Source organism: Geospiza fortis, unplaced genomic scaffold, assembly GCF_000277835.1.
Source record: "Geospiza fortis unplaced genomic scaffold, GeoFor_1.0 scaffold26, whole genome shotgun sequence".
Lineage (NCBI taxonomy): Eukaryota > Metazoa > Chordata > Aves > Passeriformes > Thraupidae > Geospiza > Geospiza fortis.
Genome location: NW_005054425.1, coordinates 793397 through 812696, shown reverse-complemented (window position 1 = coordinate 812696; position 19300 = coordinate 793397). Strand labels below are relative to the sequence as shown.

The following is a 19300-nucleotide window of genomic DNA, read 5'->3' as shown; positions in this document are numbered from 1 at the left end:
TGGAGAGGGCCCGGAGGAGGCCACAGAGCGGCTCTGAGGCCTGGAGCCCCTCTGGGAGAGCTGGGGGTGTTCACCTGGAGAAGGTTCCAGGGAGTCCTTTGAGCCCTTTCCAGTGCCTAAAGGGGCTCCAGGAGAGCTGGAGAGGGACTTTGGACAAAGGGCTGGAGTGACAGAACAAGAGGGAATGGTTTCCCACTGCCAGAGGGCAGGGTTAGATGGGATATTGGGAAGGAATTTTTGGCTGTGAGGGTGGTCAGAGCAGCTGTGGCTGCCCCTGGATCCCTGGAAGTGTCCAAGGCCAGGCTGGACAGGGCTTGGAGCCACCTGGGCTGGTAGAAGGTGTCCCCACCCATGGGACAATGTGGGCTTTAAGATTTCTTCCAACCCAAACCGTTCTGGGATTATAAGTGATGGCAGCCACACAGATGCAGCCACTACTGAAACAGCAGCCCACACACATCAATGACAGTTTTAAATCTTGATGGTCTTTTTTACAGCAAAAAATATCAGCTAATAAATCAAGAAGGAGCAGTTTATAAAAAAGGGGAAGGTTTGACAAAGAGGTGGAAAACAAATAAAAAGCTGCAACTGGAATCTGTGCAGAAAGTTAGGAGCATGCATTCTCCTTAACTTTTGTTTTCCCACCTAACCAACAGCCTGTGGAGAAGCACAAGGGTTACAAAGTACCATAACAAACAGATGAATAAGCTTAAACATAAACTACATGGTACTTCCTTTCCTATGAAAAAATGACCAGTCCAGCAGTAATAGAAATTAAAAAAAATAAAAATTTCAGTCCTTGACTTCACTCTCATCCTTCCAGTCCTGTAATTTAAATGCTTAAATGCACACAACAGGTTTCATGCCATTGGATGCCTATTACATGCTTGGAAATGAATATTATTTTTTCAGGAGGAGAAACCTCAAGCTAAACCACTTTGGTGGAAAACATGACAAGGCACCCACTGCTAAACACCTGAAGCTTGTGCCAAATAATGGGACCATCTGAATTGATTTCAAAGGGGTTTGTGTTTCCCCTTTTGAGGAACATCCTCATTAAAGCAACACTTACCCTGGGGGATTGAACAGGATTTGTGTATTTTAGTTTGTGGTGGTCCCAGGGCTATGGGACAGTGCTGACCTGGCACAGGGACCCCATCCCACTGTCACCAGAAGCTCCTGTGCAGGGATATTCCCTCTCTTATGGATTGCATGAGTTCACTGCAAAGTGCTCCCTTGCTTAGCTGTGCATTTGGGAACTTCCCATCAATCAAAGGAAGAAAAACCCCAGGCAATATTATCCAAACTCCTAAGGAGGGGCATTCCAAGCAGCAGTGCAAGTGCAGAGGGGATGCCACAGGAAACTGCTTGGCAAATGACATCTAACGTAGCTTTTGGCACTGACACCTTGATCAGCCAAACCTCCTTGCTTCTCCAGGAGTTTTCTCCCTGTGTGCACCATGTGTGAGGCTCCTGCCTGCCTGAGCTCACAGCCCTGCTCAGCTGGGAATGTTCAGAGCCCACAGCTCTGCTGGTGTCAATGGACAGCACGGAAAGATAAAAGACTCCAAGGTATCACATTCCTACCTGCTTTATGAAGGGTGGTGGCTCCTCGTGGCACAGACCTGTTACTGTGGGCATGGGGGAGTGGGTGGGGAGGAATAAACACATGGGACAAACCCAGAGTAAACCAAACTCCCTTCTCTTGCTCATGGCAAAATTACACTGTCTTGGAGAAAGAGTTAACTCAGATCCTTATTTTAGCCTGAAGTCACTCCTTCCCCAATCAGCCTTTTAAGGCACGGGCTATTTCCATAACCCAGGCTATTTCCATAGCACCAGGGCTGTTTCCTACCCCGAGCTGATGCTGCTGCATTCCCCACCTGGTTTTTCCCTGCAGATGCTGTGGAGTCACAGCTGGCACTGCCTTACCACTGCAAGGATTTCTGTGCTCATGTGTTGGTTTTCATCAAAACCTCACTAACAAGAAGCTCTTCTCCAGGCCCTCTCACTCCCACCTGGCACCTTTCTGTAACCACCTGAGAGCTCCCACCTCCTTCTCCAATACCCACAGCTCCCCAGGAGCCTGCAAATCTCATTGTGGTGATGGAGAGAGAAATGAGCACCTCCTCTACCCACCTGAGAGTTCCCAGCACTTTCTCTGGCACCCACGGACCCTCAGGAGCTCTGCAGTCCCCTCATGGCCCTGGACAGAGAAACCAGCCCCTCCTGTCATCTGCTCCAGGCACAGCTCAGGGCTCTTGTGAGATGTTTGTCACTCACTCATATGCCCAGATGCATGAGAGGGAGAAATGAGTCAGTCTGAACATGCCTCATCTTAAAAACTTGGGGTTTGAAAGAAATGAAACCATTTCCAGCACACTGGGATGGTTCCCCACCTGTTACCAGGCTGGTGATCAACAGTGCAGCCCTTTAGGGAGGAGTGGTAAGGACAGTGCTTAAATTGATGAGGGAAGCCCATCCAAACCCAAGGAGGAGAGTTTTAGATTATCTGAACCATCCCAAAGACACTCCAGCTGCAGAAGGAAGAAACCACCTGCTCCTGATTATAGTTAACAGCCCAAGGCAACCAGCAGCCACAGAAGCCTCGAGGCTGAAGTTCCCTAGGTCATGAACTGCTTCCAGTAATACCAAAGCAGTGGGTTAAAACTCAAATATTTCAGGCAATAATTTTTCCAGACCAAGATCTGTCCCTTCCAACAGAGCAGGCAATGCATATCTGATTTGAGCAAATACCAGTGCTGGAATTAATTTAATGCTCCCATCTAAAATTAGCCTGGCTGTTAAAAACTAATTCCTCCAGGCTTTGACTCCAGCATGATAATATTTCTTGATGGTGAAGAGGCTGCCTGTACAATGATACAGACCCAGAGGGTTTGTGACAGCTTCTCCCATGACAGGAGTTATCAGCAGCACTGCTGGGAAGCATTCCCAACTTTCCAACACCTTGGGAGAGGAGGATACCAGCTCTGGTTTGGGGAGTACAGGTAACTACCTTGACTTGCCTCTGCTACAGGTGGTCTTATTCAATTTTTTGTGGCGTTGAAATTACTAAACTACAGCACCGGCCAGCCCAGCCCCAGGGGTGAAAGTTGAGCATAAACCTTGTTTCACCAGTGATATCAAAGTGTTTATGGAAAAAGTGCAGTTTAACAAGCTGGTCAGGTTCTGCCTCGTTTTTACCAGGGAGGTTTTCATCCAGCAACAGCCTACCAGGGGAGCCACGCTCCAGGATAGGTGGAAACTACCATCCCAGCCATTCCCTCCACAACTAACACAGCTAATCCCAGTGCAGGGACTCTGGCAGCTGCTTAAAACCTGTTGCTGCAGAGGCACCATCCCAAGTTTCATTTAAACCATCCTCTTTCCAAAGGAAACCACAGGCACAGGTCTCCAAGGGTAAGACAACAAACCGCCACCACCGGGCTCTGCAGAGCATGTGCTGAGCAGGGAATACAGAAAGGAAAAAGCTGCTTACTCTGAGTGTCTTTGCAATCGGGGAAGGAGAGGACGGGGGAGAGTCTGACTGAGCCTTCCTGCTGCGAGTGTATTCCTTACTCCTGCTGTACAGGGACGACATGGCCTCGCAGGCTCTGAGATGCAACACCAGTCTTGCTCTCCTGTCGCTCTACAGTGCTGGGCAGGTCCTTCTTCCAAGGTCAGAACAAACTAATTAAACTATTCACAGCTCTGGTAATTAAACCCTCCTGTTTAGGGTGTATAATTTTAGGCATTAATCTGCTGCAGGAAGACCTGAGGCTCCACAAGGTTTCTTGTCCGAGCAGAAGCAGAGAAGGTGTCAAGGACTTGCTGTGCTCCAGCGCCGGGTGCTGCTCTGTGCCAGCCTCACTGCCTGGGCCCCGTCCCGACTTCTCCGCAAAAGGACATTTCCCCTCGTCCAGAGCGTGCCACGGGCCCAGAGGGACCAACCTCTCCCCAGAAGTGCAGGAGGCAGAAACTCCCGGCTCAAGGAGAGAGCTGGAAACTGGCTGGGTATATCTAGACACGAAGTTTTTGCCAAAAAAAGTTAAAAAAAGGAAAGGAAAAGCAAACCCTGATTTACTCCAGAGCACGGCCGCAAGCTCTGCCCCTGCTGTATGGAGCTGCTCGTTTTAAGTGAAACACAAAAGCATAAATCAGGAACAAACGCTGGTTTGGAAAGGGGCAGTCCAGCTGAAGTTGGGTTTTGTTCCATCCTCCTTCTCCTCCTCCTCCTCCTCCCCCCTCCGGCGCCCTTACCCACGCACAGGCTTCTCCCCTCCCTCCCGCCGCTGCCTCCTGACATTCTGACATTCCAGATCCTGACTCGCTCCAAGAGGAATGCTGGAGGGCAGCCAGCAGCAGCGATTCACTTTCAGCTTGGGATTTGGGCTGCCAAATTGGGTTTGGGATTGGTTTTGGGATTTGGGCAGGAAAAAAAAAGAAAAAATGGAAAGGGAGAGAAGAGAAAATCCCTCTTGAGCTTCTGAGACTTGGTGGGCTGTGAGTGGGATGTTGGAGGTGAGCTGACAGCACTTTGCAGAGGCTAAATTCCAGAAGTTGTGTCTGGCTGCAACAAAGGGAGACGATTTAAAGGCCACGGAGCAGCTCATGCCATGAAAGGGAGGACACACTTGGACAGCACAACAAGATATCTGTTGTTTGCTCATAAGCCTGTTTGAGCTGTGGAAGGGCGGCAGAGCTTGTGTAATGTACCCTGGTTCAAGGGAGCCTTTGGAATCAAGGAGGAGGGAGAGGAGCTCGGATGAAAGGACAGAGGGTGTGGAGAGCATGTGCCTCTTCCAAACTCCCCTCTCTCTGCCCAGCTCTGCTGCTGCCCAAGCTCACTGGCAGCGGTGAGATGGGTCCCTGCGAAGGTGAGCGTGTGTCCCTCGTGTCCCACTGCAATGGGCCCATGGGATGTTTGCTTGAAGAATGCCTCAAACAAGCTCACAGAACCACAGAGAATCACAGAATGGTTGAGGGTTGGAAGGCACCTCTGGAGATCATCCAGTCCAACCCCCCTGTCAAGGCAGGGTCACTTAGAGCAGGTGCATGTCCTGCCACTGCATCAGCAGTGTCTGTCCTGCTCCAGCTTCACATCTGCTTAATATCAAACATTTTCTACCACGGCCAGGCTGGAAGGGGCTTGGAGCAACCTGGGACAGTGCAAGGTGTCCCTACCATGGCAGTGGAGTGGAGTGATATGAGCTTTGAGGTCTCTTCCAATACAAACTATTCTGTGAAGTGCAGAATAGTATCTATATTAAAGTATTTTAAGAGTATTATCCCACTCTGCATTGCTCTGAAATCTTGCTCATTTCTGCACCCTGCTTGGCACCTCTGAGTAATTTAACTGGCACAGAGCTGGGGAAGAGACTTGGAATAGCAGCTATAGTAATTCCTCCTGCCATCCAGCATCTTCACTTTCCAGGGGCAAAGCAGCATCACTGTGTAACCAGGGAGAGCAGGAGGTGGGGCTGCCAGATTTTCCTGCTCTAAGAAAGTCACAGTGATATCAGGTTTCTCCATACCTCTTGACAAGGAGGGAGGGGACTAATCATCCACTGACTGCAGGAGAGGGGAAAAGGGGTTAGGAGAGGTCTAATTCTGCCTGGTAATATCTCTGCATTCCCCTTTCAAGGTAAGGAAATGAAGTCCAGACACACGAGCAGGCAGTGACAGGCACCCCGCTGCTCCAGAGGGCTGGGGCAGGACCTTGATCTTTCCAGCCTCCATCTGCTGCACTCATCACACACCTCTCCCTGTACCTGGAGCCCAACTCTGCTGTACAACAAGGTAATTCAGATGCTTCAGAGGCATATTTATAGACCCTGCACACAGGGTGATCCTTTCACACCAGTCTCAGTTTCTGGAGTTTCAAAACAGTGTAAGCGAAACTGGGCGAACTGGCTGGTGGTGCACTGGAGTGTCCCAATCCCAGCTCCAGGGCTGACAAAGCCCAGCTTAATCACCAAGGTGGAGCTACACAGCTCTAAATTGCAGTGTTTGGCTTCCCCTCCCATCCAGTCCCAAATAAACCACTCTCCCATCCCTCCACAGTCACGTTTCTGTTGAGGAGGGGCAGGAAAGCTCCAAAATCAACATTTTGGTACAGAACTCACAGCCCAAATCCAAAATACACCCTGAGCCATTCCACACTAATTATTTAGTGACCCAGTGTGGATCTCACACAGACTGATTAATACATCTTGGTGGACAGTAACTCAATTTAGAGAGAAGGGGAGGCTTGATTAGCCAGGGCACAGAGAGCAGCAAGAGATGCAATATGGCAAAACACGCCAGGCTTCAGCATTATTCCAACAAATGCCTGATTTAGGGGTTTCTTCCTGCTGGTTTGTACAGTTTACTTTCAAGTAGTCCCCAGTGCAATTATGAAACATGACTCTCCTTCACAGTGCTGCTATTCCTCACAGCCTCAGCTCTGTCATGTTCAAGGTCATTGTTTAGATCTGACTGTTCCTGTCTGTTCAGGAGATTCCTCAGTCAATACCAGGCTGGTCCATGCTTTAGCTGTGGTGCTGTGTACTTTATAAGGAATATTTATACAACTTTCAGAAAGACATGCACAAAAATCATCTTCCATGAGCATTTCCACAACCACTGCACACAATCCCCTGAGGCTGTCTGAATGTTGACCTCATGCTCTGGCCTATTTCTAGGCAAAATCACCTTAAAGTTTCTTCTCACCTTGGACTACAGCAGCACAACTATACTACAGCATTGTGTCTTTCCCATATTCATAGTAAAGAGTGTTTTCCCATAGTTAGAGTTGTGGCCTTGGCTATGATCACTCTTCATATACCTTCACCCAAAAATTGGTCAGGTTCTTCCCCAGAGGGTGCTGGCACTACCCAGGTTCCCCAGGGAATTGACCCAGCCCCGAGGCTGCCAGAGCTCCAGGAGTGTTTGGGCAGCGCTGCCAGGGATGCCCAGGGTGGAATTGTTGGGGTGTTTGTGCAGGGCAGGGGTTGGACTTGATGGTCCTTGTGGGTCCTTCCAGCACAGCAGATTCTGCTACTTCCTTTTCCCTTCAGATGTCTGTCCTCTCCCTTCCTTTGGTGATGATGCCTGTGTTTGTACTCCATTTTTAAAATTAGTTAGACAAGAGAATTCATATGCAGGAAAATGATGTATCAGAAATAGGATGAAACCCTGAGCTGAATATTTGAGAGGAAAATACATACACCCTTTTTATCTGTGTTGAAAATCTTCACCTACAGAACATGATGCTGGTAAAACAAATGTCAGCAGTGCTGCAACATTCCAACCCGCAGCAGACAAAAATGGGAAACAAATCTGGGAGTTCAAGCCAGAGCTGCAGAGATGCTCAGGGGTGATGCAAGCCCACGGCACATTCCCTGAGTGCAGAGGAGGAGAAGCCCTCTTGGGAGAGCAGAATTCTAATACAACTTGAAGAATGAGAGTAGCTGGTATTTTTGGAACAAATTATCCCAAAACTATCTCCTGAAAGTCCTAGCTGTCATTTTTCATACTAGGTTTACCATGTACCTCACTGAATTCCTTCCCATCCTGCTGAGCTCTTTCATCTGCAGCCAAACCTCCTCTATCTCCCAGTACAGGCACATCCCAGGGAGCACAGTGGTGTCTCCAGCTACATAGGGCTCAGCTGGGGCAGAAAACACAAACTGGGCCCACACAGCACCAGGACATTCTCAGCACTGTGACTTTCCTCAGGGCCTCTCTGCCTACATCTGCTAAATGAATCACAGCCAGGAACCCCGCAGCACACAGCCCTGTGATCACTTAGCAGGGGGAAGGTCTCTGGCACCATCTTGTCCTTGGCCAACCAGGGCTAATCTGGGTAGCACTGGGCACTCTGGGTAGCACTGGGCACTCCTAGGGACCATTCCCAACAGGCACCTTGGACCCTGATCTGGAGGCTGGGAGGATTCAGTCACACTTCCTCCCCAGCTGGCCTCAGGGCTAGCAGCAGGTTAAGATGGCACTGTGGTCCTGAGCCTTTGAGGATGGGCTCTCACAGCCCCTGCTGTGAGCCCCTCCTGTGCTGGGCCAAGTGATGCAAGAACATGGGGTGGCACAGCTACCTGTGAACTACAACCCAGCTGGAGGAGCAGAACAGGGAGAGGCAGGCAGCAGGCTTCGTGTTTTCCTTTGAACCTGTCACAGAACCACTGAGGCTGGAAAAGATCTCTGAGGTTGAGTCCAACCATTCCCCCTCCACTGCCATGTTTACCACAAAACCATGTCCCCAGGTGCCACATCCACACATATTTTGAACATTTCCAGGAATGCTGATTCTACCATTGGCCTTGGCAGTCTGTGCCAGGGCCTGAGCACCCCTTCAGGGAAGAAATTTTCCCCAGTGTCCAACCTGAACCTCCTCTGGCACAACTTGATGCTGTTCCCTCTCCTCCTGTTCCTGTTCCCTGGGAGCAGAGCCTGACCCCCACCTGGCTGCCCCTCCTGTCAGGAGTTGTGCAGAGCCACAAGGTTCCCCCTGAGCCTCCTTTCCTTCAGGCTGAGCCCCCCAGCCCATCACTGAGCCCACTTTCCTCACTTTTCTTTGAGAAGCAGAGACCCTCCATAATTGCTTCATGCCACTCCTGACACTTCTGATACCTGCTGGCACCTCCTGCTACACAATTCAGCTGTTTGCTCCTCAAGTAAACAAATCTTCCCAATCCTCCCTTTCTGGGTTTCCCACTGCAGGAGCAGAATGTGCTGTTTGTCTGTGGAGCCATGCGCTGGTCCAGGGAATCACTGAAATCTGTAATTTTATACAGTACCTAAATCAACCGTAAAACTGCATTTATTCTCATGACACTTCTCTAGAGAAATGGAACAAAATAATCTGGCAGTTGTTTCCAAGAGTTAGGCTACAAAGTCATTATATGTCCAGAAAATAATGTTTCTAGGTATAAAGCAGTTCTGTAAAATATCCAGAAAAAAAGAGAACCTTGGAATGGTTTGGGCTGGAAAGGACCTTAAAGCTCATCTTGTTCCAAGCCCTGACATGGTCAGGGTCACCTTCCACCAGACTGACCTTCCTCCAGCCTGACCTTGAACACCTCCAGGGATGAGGCAGCCACAGCTTCTCTGGGCAACCTATACAGGAAACTCAGTTTAAACATAAAAAAAAACCATTTACCATTGAACTACCCTCATGGGTTCTAGAGAACAGAGTCAGAATTCGATTTCCCACTGCTTTTATATCACTGGACTGGCCCACAAAACTGAAATCCACAGTGCCACAGTCCTGCACCTGCCCTTTGCAACAGTGTTTATATTGTGGGCAAAGATGAATGATCCTGTGATTGGCATCACCTCGGGGTGTCCTATACTGGTGCTTCCTTCAGCCCAAACCAGCAGCCATCCTTTGTGTCCCCCTTGTCCCTACCTCTGCTTTGCTCCTGAACAGGAACCTCCCCCCTTACACTTGTCTCCCACTACATCCAGAGCAGACCAAGAGCTGGAATCTGCAAAGGATGAGCCATGACCAGCCCCAACAGCCAGGAACAGCTCTGGTTTAACACTCAGGGCTGCACAGCCAGAGAAAGGGTTACACCCAGGGGGCCATTGCGCCAGGGAACCAGTCACTGCTCTCTCCACATGGGATCTTGCAGTAAAATGTCCCTATCCTATCCTATCCCATCCCATCCCATCCCATCCCATCCCATCCCATCCCATCCCATCCCAGAACACTGGGAAAGGAGCTCACTGGAAAGAAAAGGCTGAGCCTTGTTAAGCTTCCTGCTCTCACCTCTTTATTCACTGCACCCATCCCATTCTGTGCAAACAAATTCTACTTGTTCTGGAGAGAAACTGCTCATTTTGGTGCATAATGAGTGAATTTGGAATTGGCAGTACAGTCACTTGTCCCAGGGGATGGGACCAAAAGCCAATCTTTGAAAGTGACCATAGAACCCAGAAAATCAGTGTTGTTAAGTCTGGAAAATATCACAAGTTTTCTCACCTATTCTGTGTTCTGGGTGGTGTTTGTGGTTTTTCCTGACAAGGATTTTCTGCTTTGGTTATTGAGATACTTAGAGAGCAGAAGAAGGACTGGACTCCAGCTCAGGGGTCCATGGCACTGGTTGGTTGGTTGTTTTTTGTGTTTAACTGGTCTTTTCAACCTAAAAGATGTAGTAACTCAGCTCCACTCTTACCCCCTGCATTGCTTACTAACAGTCATGTTCTCATGACACTGGGGAACCTGAGCAGGTAATTTTGACCAAGTATGTCTTTGTACAGTGAGAGAACTAAAACTGGCTCCAAAATACAGATTTGTGTTCCTGGGGTACAGTCATGGGCAGCTGAGGAGCTGCTGGATTGCAGAAATTAATGTGCTATACAGCAAGTATAGCCAAGGAACTGTGTGTATAGAAGAGCAAAGGAACTGTCTGTATATAGATGTATAAACACATAGATATGAATTCCTTTAGCACTAACAAGGCCAACACTTATTACCTTTACAATAAATTATTAAAACATTACTTGTACTCTAGTCTGCAATTTGTACTTCTGGGCATTTGATTTAGCTTATTTAATGGAACTTTGTATCTCACGATTTAATAATTCAAATTATTAATATTATTATTATTACTACTGTTACTTCTATACAACAACTATACATTATATATAAACCCTACTGTAAATAAATGACTTTTAAATCAACCTCAAGCTTCACCAGGGTCAAATAGAGCTTGCAGGGTTTATTTAGCACTGCAGAAGCAGTCAGGGTTATGCTGGGCTGCAGGACTGGAGCAAAGCAACATGGTCAGGCAGTAGCTGTTCTGTAAATGGGATGTGCAGGCTGTGCTGGAGTTTTCCATAAATGGAATCTGAACTGGAGGAGGGAACACTTCCATCTGCAGAGCCCAGGCCAGGATTCCCAGGAGCAGATCTGCCAGGGTGCCAAGCAGATAGGGAGTAGAAGGAAAGGGTCTTCCTCTCCTCCAGACACACACAGCAGCTGAGAGTCTATAACTGCACCTATAGCATCATTCTTCTCCCACTTTTTATTCCCATCTCAAAATTTATCACAAAAAAGCTGGAAGCACTACGCATTAGGCATACCTGGATTAGCACTGAGCAGCACATGCAGATCATTTACTGGGGGCTGAGAATAGCACATTTTAAATACAAAATGTCAGAGTCTTTTTCTTTTTCCTTTCTTATAAATAGAGGCAATAAAGAGAAGGGTAAAGACAGTCAAAAAGCAGCATTCTCAGCAGGGAAACATCATTTTAGGACCTGCAAGTGCCCTATTTTGCAGGCAGGAGAAACATCTTCCAGCAGTTCTGTGGAGCAAAGTTGAGTTTTTGGAAGAAAAGGTGTCTTAGACACTCAAATCCAGCAGGTACAGCAGGATGAGAAGCTGGGCTGTTGACCGACCCCTCTGGGAACATCCCTAACTTCAGAGGGGGAGAACTGGATCTAAAGCAAAGGCTGCAGAGAGGGAAATGGTTTCACTGTCTTGAGTTCATCATCATTTGAAGATAAAGCTCAGGACAAGCCCAATAAACCAATCTACATCTGCACTTGTACAGCAAAGGCACAGGGAACCTGAGACAGGGCCTGGAGGGGGCAGACAAACCCACAGTTCGAGAGTATCAAAGGCAGAAATGCTTCTGAGAGAGCCCACAGATGTTCACATTCCCCCTCTGGATGTGTCATTAAACTGTATTTCATAGAATCCCAGAATATCCTGAGTCAGAAGTGACCCACAGGGACCATCCAGCCCAACCCCTGCCCTGCCCAGACACCCCAACAATCCCACCCTGGGCATCCCTGGCAGCGCTGCCCAAACACTCCTGGAGCTCTGGCAGCCTCGGGGCTGTGCCCATTCCCTGGGGAGCCTGGGCAGTGCCAGCACCCTCTGGGGGAAGAACCTTTCCTGATATCCAGCCTGACCCTGCCCTGGCCCAGGCTGATGGTGAGAGGTTACATAAATGGGTGGCCACAGTGGCAATAACCAGAAACAACAAACCAGCACCACAAAGGGCTCCTGTTGAAGGGGACAGATGTGTCAGCTTTGCAAAATATAAATGTCTCTAAGACCACAGACAGGATTCTGTTCAGACTGTCAATGTAGCCATGGGCACAACCCCTGAGGCAATCCCAGCACTGCCCATTGTCATGTCAATCCTGGCCAGGTCTGTCCACCAGAGATTGGTCTGGTGGCTATGGAGAGGTTGCTTCATGTCCACCCAAAACCTGGCTCTTTCCTGAACTCAGTACCATGCTTTGTTCAAAAAAAGCATCACAATAAAATCAGAGAATCACAGGATCAAGGATTGTTGGAAAAACCAATGAGCCCAACTGTTCCCCCACCACTGCCATGTTCACCACTAAACCATGTCCCAAGTGCTACATCCACATGGTTTTTGAACACTCCCAGGGATGCTGACTCCATCACTGCCCTGGGCAGTCTGACCACCCCTTCAAGGAAGAAATTTTTCCTAATAACCAACCTGAACTTCCCCTGTCTCAGCTTGAGGCCATTCCCTCTTATCCTGTTCCCTGCGAGCAGAGCCCAACTCCCCCTGGCTGTCCCCTCCTGTCAGGAGTTGTGCAGAGCCAGAAGGTTCCCCTGGGCCTCCTTTTCTCCAGGCTGAGCCCTTTCCCAGCTCACTCAGCTGCTCCTCATCAGAACTGTGCTCCAGACTCTTCTCCAGTTCTGTTGCCCTTCTCTGGACAGGCTTCAGCAAATCCAGGGAGATGCTTTGCTCTGGCCACTCACAAGTCCAGTCTGAGCACTGCTCATGCAAAAAATCAGCTGATTTCACCCAGTTCCAACCATTAAGGGATAAAGTAGTGCTGGAACATAATATTTTCCAGGGGAAGCTGTCTGGCAGTTGCACTCAGCAAGTGTTTCCTGACAGGTTCCCTCTACCCACCCAGGTTTCTTACAAGGAGGAACACAGCAATTTGCACAGCTATGAACAGGCCATGCCAGAGAAGCTGAGAAAGCAAACAGCAGTACAAGAACCAGATGGAAACAGCTATTTCAAGCTAAGGGACTTTCCAAAATATGACACAGAGAAATAAAAATCTCAGGGCCCTCACAATAGTCATGATGCATTCTGCTCTTTATCTACATTGATCGGATTCTCTGTACCCATGGCTGTAAAACCTGTCTGCCAGCTCAGCTGTGGAAGTGAGTGGCTGACACACAACAATGTCCCAGTGCCACTGGCCAGGCAAATCTGTAACTTCAGCACACTCTCATCTAGCTGTGCTTCAGCCCATTTCTGACCATCCCTCAGCAGCAGCACGCTGTGGTGCAGAGGGTCATGTCCACTGCCAAGGATGAAATCTAAGATCAATGAAAAGTCAACCTATGTGGTAAAACAGCCACTCAAACCTACCCAACGCTGGTACCTGGTAGGTACCTACTACAGAATCACAAATGGCCTGGGAAGAGACCTTTGAAGGGACCTTAAAGCTCATCCTGTTCCATCCCCTGCCATGGCAGGGTCACCTCCCACTATTCCACAAGCCCCATCCAACCTGGCCTTGGACACTTCAGGGATCCAGGGGCAGCCACAGCTGCTCTGGGCACCCTGTGCCAGGGCCTGCCCACCCTCACAGGGCAGCATTTCTTCCAAATACCTGATCTAAACCTCTCCTCTGACAGTGGGAAGCTGTTTCACCTTGTCCTGTCATTACATGCTCTTGTAAAAAGTCTTTCTCCATCTTTCTTACAGGTTACCCATAATGAGAAATGAGGTGTAAATTAACCAGAGCAAGTGGGAAATTCCTGCCAGAAGGAGTTTTGCACCTTAAGGATTCAACATCTTGACACACCAAACAATGGAACAGCTTATGCCACATAATGTTACTTTTCATGGGGGAAGTCCATGTCCAAGAGCAGAAAACTAACAATGACTTTCCAAACATGGGTTTTTTTCTGAAGAGAGGCATGTGGGAAGATATAAACTCTGAACAAAAAGTGACCTTTTAGAGACACAAGGGACAAACCACATCACCACTTATATCACAGCAACATACCATTTGTCCTACAGTGGTTGTTTCCAAATGATATATTATTGCCAGAGAATTTGACTCCAATTTTCCAAACAAATTTAGATTAATCCTAAGTTCTCTGGTAGCCATGAGGCAATACAGCTTCTGCTTTTTGTTCCTTCTGGACATGTCTGGAGATAAAAAATTTACTACATAAATGTGTGATGGCACCAGCCTGCACAGGATGGCAGGAGATGAGGACAATCAGCTTCTGGCTTTGCCAGAGGGAAGCATCCATAGAATGCTGGAATCAGAGATGGTTTGGGTTGGAAGGGACCTTAAAGCTCATCTCATCCCACCCCCTGCCATGGGCAGTGACACCTTTCACTGACCAGGTTGTTCCAAGCCCCATTCAGCCTGGCCTTGGGCACTGCCAGGGATCCAGGGGCAGCCACAGCTGCTCTGGGCACCCTGTGCCAGGGCCTGCCCACCTCACAGCCAAGAATTCCTTCCCAATATCCCATCTAACCCTGCCCTCTGGCAGTGGGAAGCCATTTCCCTTGTCCTGTCATGCTATGCCTTGTCCCCAGTCCCTCTCCAGCTCTCCTGGAGCCCCTTTAGGCACTGGCAGGGGCTCTGAGCTCTCCCTGGAGCCTCTCCAGGTGAGCACCCCCAGCTCTCCCAGCCTGGTTCCAGAGCAGAGGGGCTCCAGCTCTGGAGCAGCTCCATGGCCTCCTCTGGACTCATTCCAGCAGTTCCACATCCTTCCTGTGCTGGGACCCCAGAACTGGATGCAGATTCTCACATGGGGGAGAAGAGCCAGAGAGCAGAGCCTGAGCATGGCACATCCCAATTCCGTGTGCTGCAGCCTCCTCCCACTGCCCCCAGTCCCCTTCTCCAGGGCAGACCCTGTGTCACCACGACACAGCCCACCCAGATATCTACTGCTCCAGGCAGGAATTTTAATTCAGCAGATGAGATTTTTTGGAGGATGACAGGAGATGTCAGGAGAGACATCCTCCCCCAGCCCACTGGATGACTGACACTGAGGTAGGATCATCAGCTCCCAGAGGGGCCCAGAACCTGCTCCAAGCAGTTCAGCAGTCACAGACTCCTTTCCATAGTTTTGAACATGTCACAAGGAGACAGATTTTGACAGTTTCCCACAAAAAGTGGTGGGATGCTCTGTTACATGTATAAACACAACCATACACTGTTAACCTTTAAAAAGTCAAAAATTACAGACATGAAACAATAGTGAGATTTATTCTGTCTCCGGGATATGGTCTAGGAGCCAATGTGCTCCTCAGGCTGGTGGTTCTGGGCTAACATTCACCCTGGAGTGAGCACTCCCATTTCCTGCAGTGGCTGTGCTGTGTCCACACAGCACTGGAGAGAAGCACACATGTGCCATGGATCCTTTGTCACCCTATCCATCACACTGCTCCCAGCTCCTTCTGGGAAGAAAGCAGGAGAATCCCAGGACCCTGTGCAACAGCTGCCATGGGTGCAAAGCAAAAGGAGCCTGGGGTGAGCTGGGATCATCTGAACTAACTGCACAGGCCTCCCAGCAATGCCAGCAGCAGCCAAGGGAGCTGTGGGTGGCTGCTGCAGGGCCAACCCCAGCCCCACGGCTGCAGGGGAATGACTTACCAACAACTGAGAAGGATCAGTCACCTCAGACTGCACCGCAAGTCTGACAGCAATCTTCTAACAAGATGCTACAGCATAAAGTTACCTTAAATAGTTATGAGTTTGTGACCTTGGGAATCACTCCTGGAGGACTGGCTGTTTTGCTTCATCTTCCCAGGAGTCACAGATTGGCTTTGAGCTGGTTTTGTGTTACCCATCCCCATCCTCATCACTGCTTCACATTACACCCTCCTAATTCAGCAACTTGGTGAGTTAGAAGAATTCACCTGAAGGCATTTAGCTGTAACCCTGTAGTCACATAACCCACTTGGGTCACTTGGCTTTAGGCACAAACAATGTTTTCCCAGAGCTGTAAACTGGTGCTCAGAGCCAGGCTGAGGAGTGAAGTGCTGCACCAGCACGGAGAGCAGCCACCCAGGCTGATGCCCCTTTCCACATGCTGAGGTTAAGAAAAACCAACACAAGCACACCAGGCTGGAGACTCACAAGGCAAATCCTCTGTGCAGATATGAAGCATTTTTGTAGGATTATTTGCAGAATGAATTTTAATTTCTGTGCTGTCTGCCCCCTTCACCTCCCAGAGAACCCAGGGCACTCTGAACACACTGAGGACGTTCTTCACCACATTCAAGTCTATGGCAAAGCCTCAGCTCATGCTCCTTCCTGCAGCACTTTGCTGCTATTTCATATTGCTATACATATTAAAGATCTTTCCTTGCAGCATACACAGCCCATTAGAGCAATTTGTTTATAAACACGACTGAACAGAGCCAATCTCTCCCAGCCTTATGTTACACAGAATTAAATGCTCTCCAATTTAACTACATGATGCAAGTGACGCATAGTGCCATCTACGTGCCCTTGGACAGGAGCCAGATGGTTTCCTTCCCACATCACACCACATCTCTTCTAGAAATAAACATTCAAGGGTAAAACCAGGGGAAAATACTCATATCCTTAATCCCCAGAAGGGACCCCGGGCCAGCAGCAATGAAGCATAGGATGAGCACCACCACACAGCACTGTCTGGATTGAAAGGATTTCAGTTTCTTATCAGCTGGCCAGAAGTTCACCTATTTTGCTCCTTTTAGTGGTCAACTTTCCCTTGCATCCCAGCAAAACAGCTCAGCTCTTGCAGACATACCTTACCATATTAGGCAATGTGAGCCCTGAAAGTGGAGGACTCTGAGCCTTCCTTGGCTTCCAAACACAGTCCACAGGCACAGGGATGGCTGCATGACACTGGGAAAGGGGCAGCAATGACTGGGGACTCCCAGGGCTCCCACTACACCCAGTCTGGCTACAACAGGACATTCACAAAGCACTTAACAAAAGCTATTCCTGATCTTCTAGTTATTCATCACATCCATCTTTCACAGAAAGGCAAACAGCATGGTGACAAAAGCTGAACTGAAGCCTCTGTGGAAGGATAAAGTGGAACTAAAAGCAAAAATATAGGTGAAAAATAGGGCACACCAAAATCAGGACTCTCAGGTCATAGCTCTGAATCAGCAATAACATTGAGTTTGTATAACGAATTTTCCAGTTCATTGGTCCTCCCTTAGAACTTCTGGAATTAAGCTTGGAAATTGAGCCCTTCTAAGACAGAGATTTAATTTATATTGGTATCCAGTTGCATCTGGTGATTTCATGGTAACAGTACAAGTAGGTAGAACACTTATTTACAAACCAGAGTGAGCCTGGTTCATTCCATAAATCAAAGTGCAGGGAGACAGGAATGGAGCCTATTTAATCCACTTACTGCAATTGTAATTCACAATCAAACGTTTCAGTGCTATTCCTCCATAAAACTTAATTCCATTAGTGTGTCTGGGGTTTATACTGGGCTATACAGACTGTCCTGAAGGCAGTTCATGACAACAGACATTTTGTTTGATACTTTTACTGCTCAGAAATTGTTATTTTACGAACACAACACCCAGTGTCTTCCTCTGAAAGTTCTCCTTTGACAAACCCTCCTGTGGGTGAGGCACATCTGTAATGCTCTGGCAGAGAACTGCAATGACAAACAATCCTTTAAATGATCATAAACATTTTCTACTTGTTCTCTATGCTCTGTCATTTAAAATATACTTTTCTTCCAAATTTGTTTCTAATTGTTCCTGCTGTGCAATAGCGATGGCAGCAATTTCCCAGAGCAGCTGTGGCTGCCCCTGGATCCCTGGAAGTGTCCAAGGCCAGGTTGAACTGGGCTTGGAGCAACCTGGGCTAGTGGGGTGTCCCTGCCATGGCAGGGGGTGGGACTGGATGGGCTTTAGGGTCCCTTCCAACCCAAACCAGTCTGTAATAGATTCCATTATTTTAAGTCAGGGCCAAGTCAAAGCCAGCAGAGTCAGGGACAAAGAAAACCTGCTCTGAAATGGAACACTGGAACATTCTCTTTAGTTTTCATCATCATCCTCCTGCTGCAGTCCAGACGAGCCCATTGATCCCTACCCACACTGGCTCTGCTGCATTTGGCCTCAACAAGACTGGAATTCCCTCTGGTATTCTGCAGTCAGTGGCTTGAGGGAACAGGGAAGGTTTCCCAGCTCCAGCCTCCCCCCAGCTCAGTCTGGGTACAACATGAGCTTTTGACTCTCCCAATTTTTATTTTCTGAGAAACAGAGACAAGACTGTGGCCAAGCTTCTCCCACCTCTGTTTTGAGCTCAGGTCTCCCCAGACCACACAAAAACTCCTTCCTCTGCAGCTCCTTCCCACTGGAACCACGGAAAAACTTCTCCTAAAGCTGCTTCCCAGAGGCTTTTTCCAGCTGAAGTCCTTGTACCCTTGAACATTTATTCCACAATAAAACTTTGTTTGCTCTTCCAACTTTCCACAGTGCATCCAGGCAGTCTGTGTCCCAAGGAGGGAGCTGGGGTGGGAGCAGAACACATGGAGGACACTGACACATCCCACTACGAGACCTCTTAGCTGCCGAAACCTCAGCCAAAGTGTCTGGGCTGGTTTCCCACTCTGGTGCTCATGAGCTCAGCCAAAATAATTCATCCACTTCTGAGAATTAGAACAACATGTATTTGCTCTTTTTTTTTTCTTCCCAAAACTGCCTTTACCTTTTCTGTGCTAGTCTCCTGCACTGCAGAGCTTGGAGGAAGGATTTCAAGCCAAAGTTCTTTTTTTGGCTTCCATGAAAACCATCCTGATACCAGCCAAGATATAAACACTGGAGGAAAAATGTAATAGTTCCCACAAAATCAGATTCTTTGGGGTTCTGCTACTAAAATGGGACAGTCCAGATTGTTCAAGTTCACAACCTGGTGACATTTGGCACCTGCCATTCTAGAACTATAGTTACTGAAGAATTAATGATTATTAACTGTACTTTCTTATTGGCATTAGAACTGAAAACAGAGAGCTGTTCCATGATTCCTGCCAAAGTGATGGCCAGTTAGAACAGAAATCTCTGATTTGGATCTCAAATAAACCAGGGAAGACTGAGCAAGTGACATGATGCTGGAGGTATGCATTCAAGAAAATAAACTGGGAACTGGATAAAAACAAGAGGACTGGCAAAATGGGAAAACCAGCTCTAGCAGAGTGGGAGGAGAGTCTAACCCAGGTCTAAGGTACGTTGGGTACATAAGAAACCATGGTACTGGTGCCCTGAAGCACCTGCACAAAGGGGATGATGGAACTGAAAGGAAGTTGCTC

At 48.4% G+C, this 19300-nt stretch overlaps 1 protein-coding gene across 1 annotated transcript in view; it reads right to left on the bottom strand.

The window, feature by feature from the left end:
• LOC102044251 (protein phosphatase 1 regulatory subunit 12B-like) overlaps nt 1-4090 on the bottom strand; it is a 33405-nt gene extending 29315 nt beyond the window's left edge. The window contains exon 1 of the mRNA XM_005426792.2: nt 3500-4090. Coding sequence (XP_005426849.1) covers nt 3500-3601 — 102 coding nt within the window. The 5' untranslated portion in view covers nt 3602-4090. The remainder of the gene's footprint in view (nt 1-3499) is intronic.
• Nucleotides 4091-19300: the final 15210 nt, after the last annotated feature.